Consider the following 12,131-nt stretch of genomic DNA (forward strand, 5'->3'; position numbering starts at 1 on the left):
ATGCAGCTGTTTTGTCTTGAATCGCCTTGTTTCTCATTCGATCAGCTGTTCAGACTATATGAAAGGTTTGCGTACTGTTCGGCATGTAATTTTGCCACTACTGAGGGAACCAGTAGTGATTTGGTAGGGAAGAACAGGACAGTTAATTCTTGCAGTCTGCAACTAGAATAGCAGTCGGGGACAACTAACAGTTAAAAAGTGTTTCAATAATTAACACAAGTCTCTCTTCCAACTGGGCAGCCATTTGACTAATAAAACAATGATAGATAGTAGTATTTTGCAAATTTCCTCTTTACTAAATGTTGGGAATTTCTTTATATTTTTTTCTACAATTCATTAAGGAAGGAATGCTTGAAAGACATGAATATTTAACGTGGATACTGGACGTCTTGGAAAAAATAAGGCCGACTGATGATGAACTTCTAAAACTCCTCCTACCACTAATGTTGCAGGTACATAATGTTGATGTTGCTATATAATGGGGAAGAGACCATAACTCAGTGGTGACTGGTGACAAGTGATTAGAGCTGGAAAATTTTCCAGTGCCTTACTTTCTGCAGGAAATTTTCCATTTCATAAGTTCATTAGTAACAATTAATGGATGCCAGTTGCAAATACAATATTAGCCAGAGTTGTAGATAAGTGGTTGTCAGCATATCATGCACAGTTCTTTGGGTTGCTAAATTTTTGTATTGTGTCAACAGTTTTAAGTACCTTTGTTTTTTCTTAGCTTCAAATAGGAATGTATATACTACTGTCTTCAAATTTTTAGAAGTATTCCAATAAAAATGCTACATATTATAATGTTTAAATCACATTTTTACAGATTTTCCCTCTCAGATATTTCAGATTAAATACTTACGGTGTATTGGTACAAAAAATTATCATGGGGTACTTTTAAAATTTTATTTGCTAAAGACAAGTAAAATAAGCATGCTAAATTAGATTACCCTAGGGCATCAGAACATTTTCCAATGCAAACTTATAATTTTCTTATGTAAATTAACCAATGCAAGTCAACCTAATTCAAAATGTCAAAGACAATCCTCATTACTATTGGTGACACACATACTTTGCATACATACGGTCCTAGGTTCAGTCTCCAGCAGCATCTGGTAAAAGGATCACATGAAGTTGGGGCAGAAAGAACTGCTCTCTGAAGTGAGAGAGAGCAGTTGTTAGTTTGAGTAGATCATACTAAGTTGGATGGTTCAGTGGCCTGACTGGGTATAAGACTGTTTTGATATGTTCATCAGAATGTTACACCTATTATTTATTTATTTCGTTTCCAATCTGCCCAATAACTAATGTTCTCTGGGCAGATTGCAAACAGTTAAAGGACTAAAATGTCACAGAACAGTTAAAAATATGAAATACAATACGAATACTTAAAACAATACAATAGAATACACTTAAAATGAATAATCTTATTTTAATTCCCGCCCCCCTCAGTATTCAGAAGAGTTTGTTCAGTCAGCCTACCTGTCGCGTCGCCTTGCTTATTTCTGTGCCAGACGTGTCTCTCTGTTGATAAGTGACAGTCCTAACCTCATAGCTGCCCACTCGCCTCATATGATGATTGGACCAAATAATCCTCCTCTAGCAGCTCCAAGCCCTACTACAACGAGTTCTGTGGTGAACCCTGCACACCTAGCCTGTTCAGATTTCCTTTCCTGCCCACAACATCGTCCACTTGTATATGGACTCAGTTGTATGCTGCAGGTGAGTGAATGGTTTTTGATACTCCGTTGCATACCATGTGACAACTAGGCTTCTGAAATAACATTTGATACTAGTTATTTTATAATTTTAGTAACAGTGACTTCTGTTGGTTTAAAAAACAAGTATTGAAAATATGCCAGGAGATATTAAAATTACTATTTGATGTTAGTGGCAATTGGTAGGAGAATGGATGTGAAATAATTGCTGTCCTGAAGAAGACTTGGTTCAAATCTCTCCTCAGCCATGGACAGTTTTCTAGGGAGGTCTGTCTTTTCTGGGTTTGCCACAGGCCATCTAAGAACAATAGAATGGCTAGAACACCAGAGCAAAAGGCTTTAATATTGTATTCTTGCAGTGCATCTTTTTGTAGTTGGCCCACAGCAAGATGTAAGCTATGAAACCTTTCCACCTAGCCTCAATGAGGAGATACTTCTGCTGACATTATAATAATAATAAATACCAATCTTTGTTATGCTTTTCATCCCTTTTGTTTTGGACTTTTATCCCACCTGACTCCCATAGGCACAAGGTGGTTTGAAGGTTTGGAAAAACCTATTTAGGGCTTTGCATTTTGACAAGTGCATTGTGTTTTATTCTTTCAGTTTGTAACAGCTTCCTGATGCATCCTGATGTCTCATTTGAATTTGGGACTGTGCATTTTATTTCACTGATTAAATGTTTACTTTTTAAAAGTAGCTTTTAAGCCTTTGTAGGTTAAACCCCCAAGTGGCATACACATTATTTTCTTTTTCCTCTAGAAATGTACTGATGTGTGTCTGCTAGGACTGGATTGAAATCAGTATTCTTTTTATAATGGCGTCAAAGAGATACAAATGTAAATTGAACAGATACATATGCAAATACAACTTTTAATGGAATAAGTAAAAAAAAAATCAGATTCCACACAGATGGTTTAAAAAAAGGAAATGATTTCACGATGCGATTTTCATTGCTGTTCTGTATTGGAATTTGTTGGTCATTTGCCAACTTGGATTGCTTTAAAAGGTGATTAGACAAATTTATGGAGGATAAGGCTATCAATGGCTACTAATGATGGGGAACATGACCAGGAGGATGCTGTGGTTGCCTTCATGTCCTGCTTGTAGTCCTGCTTGTTAGCCACTGTGCAAACAGAATGCTGTACTAGATAGCCCTTTGTACTTTTCAGCACAACTTTCACGTTCTTAATTACGTGATCTTAATTTCTTGCATTCTTTATTACATTACATTTGTTCTAAATACTTACGTTGCAGACTATAACTCTCTGTTGCCCAAGTGCCTTGGTGTGGAATTATTCCACAAACGAAAGTAAAAACATCAATCCTGGTTCACCTTTGGATTTACTTCAAGTTGCTCCATCTAGTTTACCTATGCCAGGCGGAAATTCTGTATTCAATCAGCAGGTAATCTTTAAAAATTAATTAAATAAATAAATAAACATGATCATGTAATTTGCTGAAAATTAAATAATCAAGGTCAGACTCATTTAGATGACTGGGCTTATATAGTCAAGAGCCCTATAAATGCACTCATGTGTGAGATGTCCCCATTTTTCCTTTGGAAGGAGCCATCTTTACGTAGGTTTGTGTGTTGTAAGTAAAAAAGGTTCAAAACTATAGTGGGCTCAGATGACTTGTCCCTAGCCTGTCTATGCAGCTAGGTCATGCCCACTAGTGTGTACACATACAAAAAGCTCAGTATCTTCTCCCCTCACAAGTGAGGGAAGTCTATTCTTCTTGTAGTTTACAGCAGTAGAGCAATTATTAGTTAGCAACTAGGAGCAACCTCTCTGGAAGCACTTTGAGGTGAATTGAACTGTAATGCAGTTGTTGGCTTATCTTTCAAATGCTAACAGGTTTGATTTGAGGTACCAGGAAAGTGAGGTACCAGGATTTTGATCCTGAATACTTTCATACAAAGTACTTAAAAAAAAATCCTCCCATTGTAATTTATAAGGTAGTAGAAAGGGCCATTTTGCTTTCATGTCTTATGTGGTTTGTCTGCAGTTGCTGCTACTGAATGTATTTTCAGTGGTTGCTTCCTATCCTAAGGAAACGTGGTAAGCTGAAGAGAAATCTGACACATGCTTGGGACTTCCCAGCAACTGTCTAATTAGTAATAACTCTTTTTTAGGTTCGTGCAAAGATTTATGAAGTAGAGCAGCAAATAAAACAAAGGGGCCGTGCTGTGGAAGTGCGGTGGTCGTTTGACAAGTGCCAAGAGTCAACTGCAGGTAAAGAGCCAGATGACAAACAAAATATTGCTGAAACTATAAGCCTTTATTGGCCTATATTCCTCATGGACTTCAGTAAGATACATCTTTGATAAATTTAGATTGATGGGCCCTTATAAGTGTATTGGTATGGACCAGCAGAGTGCAGATGATGAACTTGTCTAGAGAGAGAATTTGCAAAAAGGCCTAGTTATTATAGTGCTATGTCAAACTTTCACATGGCCACAAATTTGCCATAGGATGGGGGCCAAATCCCACCTAAAGGCAAGCAATCTCTCATGACAAATCACTTTTTATATTTAAAATGCACAACGTAATCCAAGAGCTTTGCCAAGAGATGGGGCGAAAAGGTGAATTGTGTAGTACTTTTGCTCTGTGGAAAGCAAAAGGTTTCACAAGATGAGGTCCTTCATTTTTTGCTTAGTACTGGTCAATACTAGTATATTATGCTGACACATTTTTCTAATTCTTGTTGGAACTATGCCCACCCATTTTTTTTTATAAGTTTGGGTATGTGAGTGTTGTAGAAGAGAGTGTCAGATTGGATCTGCTTCAGTAGCCCAAAGGTCCCAAGAGCCATAGTTTCCCATTCCCTGAAAGAGGAAGGGAGCTTCAGGCACTTAGGGAGCAATCCTATGGCCACTAGTCAGTGGCTAGTGGCCATAGGTTACATCGGTTTCTGGGAACCGACCTCGGAGCCCGCACTCCAAGGTCGGTTACCTGAGAACTGACCCCCCCCGCGCTGCCCGCACTCCAAGGTCGGTTACCTGAGAACTGACCCCCCCCGCGCTGCCCGCACTCCAAGGTCGGTTACCTGAGAACTGACCCCCCCCCCCGCGCTACCCGCACTCCAAGGTCGGTTACCTGAGAACTGACCCCCCCGCACTGCCTCGCAGGCAGCTCAGAACGGCCCCACGCCCTGCACTCGGAAGACGAGGGCAGAGCGGTGAAAATGAAGCATTCCTGTGGGCGTTTTGGGACGGGGAAGGCAGAAATGCCGGTATGACACTTCCTATGTGTTGTCCAGCAGCTGCTTCCGCTGCTCCACCTTCCCGTGGCTAGACAGCCAAAATTGGCTGTCTAGCCACAAATGCAGGGCAGCTGAAGTACGGAGGGGATGATCTTCTCCGCACTTCTCCTGCCCTGCATTGGATAGGCCTCCAAGTTCGGAGGTGGCCACCTATCCTGATAGGATTGCACCTTTATTTATTTATTCATTTCATTTCATTTCATTTCATTTCTATACCGCCCAATAGCCGAAGCTCCCTTTATCTGTTCTCTTCCATGGAAGGTGAACAGTATATCCCTCTTTGGGTGAGCAGACCACCTCCTTGGAATATACATTTTCTGCTACTTTCCCATTCCTATGGTGATTATATCATGCGTTTCTATTGGAGTCTTCTGTCCCTAATTTTCTGTTCAGAATTAGGCCTGGTTCAATCCTTACCCTTGCATTGTAACTGGAAATAGCAGAATTGTTGTTCCTCTCAAAGAGCAACACTCAGCTATACAAATACTTCCACTCAAGTCATGCCCATAAAATTCTACATTTCTGTAGTCATCTGGTGAGCAGTTGTCACATGAGCCAAATGGATAGGTGTTTGGTTAATTGGTGCCATTTAGAAGTTTCTCATAACTAGAAAAGGGTGCTAGTCATGTAAACACTCAAAACTTTTTTTTAGGCAATTGTCTGATGTTTGTACGCCTATTTATACAGTTCTGGTTCCAGTACATTATGTACAGCACCAAAACTGGCATATTTTATTAAGCTCTGGTCAAATACTTGGCTCTGTGCAGAATGAATTTTACAGTCCAATAAGAGATGGAAAGCATGATGGGAAAATAAGAATAGGAGAGTTCTGTTTAGTAGCCCTCATTCTCTTAGTGAAACTCACACTGGGATGAGCCTCTTGGAGGGGCAAAAGTGTATTGAGTAGGTGATAAGAGGAAAGAAAGTCTGGTGAGATCACAGTGATGAGATTATTCCATGTATAAGGAATAGCTTAGAAAAAGGCACTGGGGTGGGAATAAATGAGAGAGTGGGGTGAAAGTAGATAAAAACATAATGAGCATCATGAAACGAGGTCTGGGGAAGAATGGCAAAGACCATTTTTAAAGATTCTTAAAAAGCAGAAAGAAAGCAGTAGGATCAGAAATAAAGCCTTGGAAAAAATGGTGGATCATATTATTAAAGATCTATAAAGTTCACCCTCTTCTTTAATGTAAGCATCAAAAAAAGACAGTGCTGCTGTAGAAACGTCTTTATTTTGTGCTCGTTTTCTTGAAAAAACAGTCAATCATAAGGAAATCATTTCAAACAGTGAATATGCTATGCCTTTTTCTTTTCTAATTTTCTTTTTGCTAGGAGTTACTATCAGCCGGGTTTTGCACACATTGGAAGTTCTGGATAGACATTGCTTTGATCGATCAGATTCCAGCAACTCAATGGAAGGTCTTTATCATAAGATTTTCTGGCCAAACCAGAATAAGGATAGTCAGGAGGTAAATGTATTTTTTTTCACCATTTGTCTTTGCATTAATATTAAGCACTATGAGATTTGGCTTTAGTTTTAATGAAATTTCTTGAATTTGGGGGTAACATCTATTGTGCATTACTAGACATGCATATAGCTGTCTTTAATAGGTATGCACATAAAAACAAATATTGTACTGCATCCCTATGCTGGGAATAAAAACTGTGACCTGTGCCTACCTTCCTCACAATAGCTTGTTATGGTGATGAATCTTGTTATGCCCTTGTATCAGTAACTATGAAATTTTGGTATCACTAAATCACATATATTTTTTAGCTATTGATCCTCAGTAACTGGTATTCAGAGGCAGGTTGCCTCTGATCCTGGAGGTAGCATATAGACATTGTGACTAGTTGCCATTGGTAGGCTTATCCTCCATGATTTTGTCTAATTCCCCTTTAAAATACTTCTCTCTCCTGCTCTTTCTACACCATGCATAATTTTATAAATCACTTTTATGCCACCCCATTTCCTGTTTTTTTCTAAATGCAAAACCTCTAAACGTTGTAACCTTCCGTTGTAGGGGAATTGCTTATTTTGGTTGTCCTTTTCTGTGCTTTATCTTTCTCAGCTTAACTCTTATCATTGTTAACGATATCACTGAACAGCTGTTTTGTGTGTTGTCGTATTTTATTATTCTGCACAGGCAAGGAGCAAGTGCTGCACATATAGAGATGTGAAAGCCGAGAGGAAAACTGGAAAAATTAGGAAAATTTTTTTTTGTCAAGGACCGTTTTTGATCCCCCCCCCCCCCCAATTGAACAGCTTTGGATTATTAAATATTTTCTTTTAGAATTTAAGCCAATGCCTTTACTACCCACAAATGGGGGGATAGCTAGGAGCATTTATCCAAACCTCCTGGCCCCAACCTATTGGTTCCAGCAATCCTCACACAAAACAGACCACTGTTTGTGTGAGGGTTGTTTAACCCTTGCATAACCCACACTTGTTGGATTTGCACAACATGACAACCCTGGAGTGGGGGTTGCATATTCAAAATGGCAGCTGCACATGCCCCACAGGCACTGCAGCCTCACTGTGGGTTAAATAATCCATGGTGCACTGTTGAGTCATGCGAGCAGCCCCAGCGTAATCGCGGTAGGGGGTGGTGAAGATGGTTTGCTAGATGAAACTGCCAGCAGCTGCTGCATGACAGTTGGTGGTGAGAGAGGAATCACATGCGTACCTTTTTAAGCTACGTGGAATGGAGGCAGGGGGCACCGCAGCCAACATTGTGCAAGCACACAGTTGCCAACTGGACAGTCATGATGCCAGGAGCCTGTATCCATGCTGGGGGTAGCTATCCAGTCAGATAGATGGACTTGCACAGTGCTGGCTGCACCACCCTTTGCCTCTGGTGCCAATTCCCACTGCTTGTACATGTGGGAATTCCCCTCTCCCTTCAGTTGCCACACAGCAACTGCTGGTGGTTTTGCCTAGCAGATCAGCTCACTGGCTGCTGCAGTGCAAATTGCTTTTGCAAAGACACATTTCACGTTACATCTAATTTTGTCCACAGCCTCATAGCAGCGCTGTGCATATTGATGGACATCAAGAATCCGAACATTTCTCATTTGTCTTGTGCAACCATTGTGATAAAAATGGTTGCTGTATGTGAGTTTCTCTTGGGATAAAATCACATCCACATATTTTTAATGGGAGTTTTTGTACATATGCAATAATCCATCAGTTCTCTCTCTCTCTCTCTCTCTCTCTCTCATATCGATCTATCTATCATCTATCTATCAAGCTATTCGCGTATGCGCTTACACACATACACACACACACATATATAATATACGTAATAATCAGCATAATGTACTAAATCAGTTTAAAACTATAATTGTTCAGTTTAATTGTTCAGTTTATGTATATCATCGGCTTTAATTTTCTAATATAGCTGATTATGAAGTTAATGTTATCAAATACAATTTTATAGGAGCACTCTGGTACCAATTATCTAACGAATAGGACATTTCTTATTGGCAAGTTAATCTAAAGAAATATTAAAGTTTATATGGGTAATAACTTCTGTGTTTATGGTCCACAGTCCACGGGAATCTCAACTGTTTTGTCATGTTAACTTCCTTCAGTAGTGGGAAGAATTCCAAGCGTGTGTGTGTGTGTTTAGAATGCCAGAAAGTGAACTCCCGAATCTAATATGCGAGCCTACCAAAGCATCATAGAAATGTCTGTGTCATGAGTTTGTCTTCCCAAAACTTCCCAACTCTTAACCTTGGGACATGATGGCCTTGTAGGCCCCTTCCAACCCTACTATTCTATGATTCTATGACACATCCTGTCTACCCCTGCTTTCTCAGTGCCCTTTATGTCTCCATTTTGGTGTGTGGCATTTGTTTTGGCATCTGGGTTGCTTTACAACAGATTAGGGAACTTTTGTCCTATGAAGTCAATTGGGGGAAAAGTCAATTGGGGACTATAGTTGATGGTACGTGGAGCCAGAGCCAAAAGGGGACAGAGTTTGCTGCATTACATAGTGTGCCCCCCCACCCCCAGACCATGGGGGTCCCCCCCACCCCCAGACTAGGCTAGTGAGTCAGACCATTGCTCCATTTAGCTTGGTATTGTCTACACTGACTGGCAGCAGCTCTCCAGGGTTTCAGGCAGGCTTTTTCCCCCAACACTACCTGGAGATGCCAAGGATCAAACTTGACTAAGACCACTTATGGCAAAGGTGTGGAACATGTGGCCCTCCAGATGTTGGTGGACTGCAATTCCCATCAGCCCTAGCCTGCATAGCAAATGGTGAGTGGTAATGGGAGTTGCAGTCCAACCGCTTCCAGAGGGCCACACATTTCCCCATACCTGACTTACACAGTCCATGGGAGTGGAGAGATTTGAGCAAGGGATTTTCCAACCCATCACTCACACTCTTAACCACTACATGGGACTTTCTGCATGCACTGCATGTGGTGTTCCACTGAGCTGTGGCCCTTCCCCATCTCTGTGCCAGCCCACATGAAAATAGATTTGTAGGCCACATGTGGTTCATAGGCTGCAGGTTCCCCTCCCAGCTTTATACTACTTATAGCATGCATCTCTCTCTCTCTCTCTCTCTCTCTCTCTCTCACACACACACACACACACACACACACACACACACTCTTCTTCAGCTTATTTACTGATAAAGATAGGAAATGAATTGTTTCTGATCCATGTTCTCCCCAGCTGCTGGTCTTCTGTGATCACTGGCTTATATGGGTCGCAGCAAATGCTGTCTTAACTTGCCTGAATTGTGGAAGTTACTGAATCTGTGTATTCGCTTAATGCCTTGGTTTGCAGCTGACAGAACAAATGCTATATTTGTATATCTGCTTATATTGGCTCCAGTGACCACAATCTGATGTGGTGCCAGCTCTTTTCAGCTGCAGAGGAAATAACAATTTTAGAAAGTTTCAAAAGAACTGTTCCACAGCTGATAGGTGGAAACTGCACCATTGTTTATTTATGTGCATGTATATATGTGTGTGAGCTAAGGTCACGAAGTATATATTCCTAAGTGATCAGGAGTAGTGATGCAATTAAGTAATGGTAGACTCTGGACTTAATTGTCTTATAGAGGGAGCTCTTTAGTCAGCACCAATGACCAGGAGCAAAGTCACAAACATCTTAGTAACTAGCTCTAAACAGATTTCATTCTGATCTGTCATACAGTTTGAGATGTCTAACATATAATTATTCTGTCCATCCATCCACATTCTGGAAACAGACTGTTATGTGTATATATAGCTAATGAAAGTAGATGTAGTGGTTAAGAGTGTGAGTGATGGGTTGGAAAATCCCTTGCTCAAATCTCTCCACTCCCATGGACTGTGTAAGTCAGGTATGGGGAAATGTGTGGCCCTCTGGAAGTGGTTGGACTGCAACTCCCATTACCACTCACCATTTGCTATGCAGGCTTGGGCTGATGGGAATTGCAGTCCACCAACATCTGGAGGGCCACATGTTCCACACCTTTGCCATAAGTGGTCTTAGTCAAGTCTTTCTATCTCAGCTGTAGCATTCTCCTTCTATCTGTAGTAATGACTGACTTGCCTTACAAGTTCCTTGTTGGAAGGATTACTGAGTTAATGGACTGGATAAGATGTAATGTTCCAAGTCCAACAAATTATGTTTTGTTGGAGCAGGAATAAACAATAAATTTGAGTGCTTCTTCCTTCCCTTCGCTTCATGTATCTAGACAGCTTATGCCTATCCCCTCTTCTGGTTCTTCCTCCAACCAGATGGTTTTTGGCTGCCTTACCAGCTTGCCCTCAGGTCTGGTGTGCTATTGCTCAATGCTGGGTTGGTCCCCCCCAAATCTCTCTCATCCATGATTAATTGTGGATGAGAGGGCCGACCTGGTGTGTATTACTGAGGCCTGGGTGGGGAACTGGAGGGGTTAGTCTCTCCCAGCTGTGCCCCACTATCGACTTGAGAGTCAGGGTGTGTGTGCTGTGGTCTATAAGAATTCTGTCTCCCTTTCTAGGCTCTCTGTCCTTTCGAATGCCAATCTTGAGTGTTTGTACCTTGTGTTGGGTAACAAGGACGGGTTAGAGATTCTACTGGTATACTGCTCAGCCTGCTGCCCTTCGTTCTCCCTGCCTGAACTGATGGAGGTGGTCTTGCATTTGGTGTTGAGGACCCCTAGAATGATAGTTTTGGGGAATTCCATCTTCCATGCTGAGTCCACCAGATCTGGGTAGCTCAAGATTTTATGGCCACCATGACAACCATGGGGCTGTCTCAACATGCCATCAACCCAACACATGGAAGAGGACACAGGCTTGATTTGGTTTTCTCAACTGGGCATGAGGATGGTGATCTGAAAGTAGGGGAATTAACATCTACCCCATTCTTATGGTTGGAACGCTTCCTATTGAGGGTTCGACTCTCAGCAGCCTTTCCCCTCTTACAAGGGTGGGGGATACATTAAAATGGTCTGGCCACAGAGGCTAATTGATTTCAATGGATTCTGGAGGGCTGCTGTTCCTGTTGAAGCTCTGGTCACTCTGTGGAATGCATAGATGCCTTGGGTAGTTGACACAATTATGCCCAAGCGCTCTCTCCCTCTGAGCAGAGCCCAGGCAGCTCCTTGGTATACACCTGATCTGAGGGCAATGAATAAGAGGGAAGATGGCTAGAATGCAGGTGGAGGAAAGCTTGTGTCAAGTCTGACCAAACACAGGTTAGAGCTCATTATTGAGCCTATCCTGTGGCAAAAAGGGATTCTTTTCCACCACCATTGCATCTTAGTGTTGTCCAGTGGAGCTTTTCCAAATGTTCATGGCCTGCTATAACCTGGACCAGGGAGAGAGTTGGTGGAATCCTCATATCATGCACGACATTTTGAAGATAAAGTTCCTCAAATCTGTCATGACTTGGACACCACGTCATAATGCAGTTCCATTAGTAGAGGAGTCCAGAGCACCATCTTTTTTTTTTTTTTAATTGAATAAGTTTCAGTTATTGTGGCCCAAGGATGTGGACAAGGAGCTTGGCCAAGTCCGGTTGACCACCTGTGAGCTTGTCCCTTGCCTTTCATGGCTTATTACATCTAATAAGGAGCTGGGTCCAAGAGGTTGTAAATTCCTCCTTGAGAGGGGTGGTACCAACCTCTTTAAAGGAGAGCAAGATGCTTG

At 41.5% G+C, this 12,131-nt stretch overlaps 1 protein-coding gene across 1 annotated transcript in view; it reads left to right on the plus strand.

The window, feature by feature from the left end:
- MED12L (mediator complex subunit 12L) overlaps positions 1-12,131 on the plus strand; it is a 262,912-nt gene that overhangs the window by 42,643 nt on the left and 208,138 nt on the right. The window contains exons 6-10 of the mRNA XM_084847292.1: positions 342-452; positions 1,453-1,722; positions 2,976-3,125; positions 3,856-3,955; positions 6,321-6,457. Coding sequence (XP_084703418.1) covers positions 342-452; positions 1,453-1,722; positions 2,976-3,125; positions 3,856-3,955; positions 6,321-6,457 — 768 coding nt within the window. The remainder of the gene's footprint in view (positions 1-341; positions 453-1,452; positions 1,723-2,975; positions 3,126-3,855; positions 3,956-6,320; positions 6,458-12,131) is intronic.

The sequence above is a fragment of the Heloderma suspectum genome, chromosome 3 (genome assembly GCF_057233095.1).
Source record: "Heloderma suspectum isolate Gila_16-S chromosome 3, 16-S_ref, whole genome shotgun sequence".
Taxonomy (NCBI): Eukaryota; Metazoa; Chordata; class Lepidosauria; order Squamata; family Helodermatidae; genus Heloderma; species Heloderma suspectum.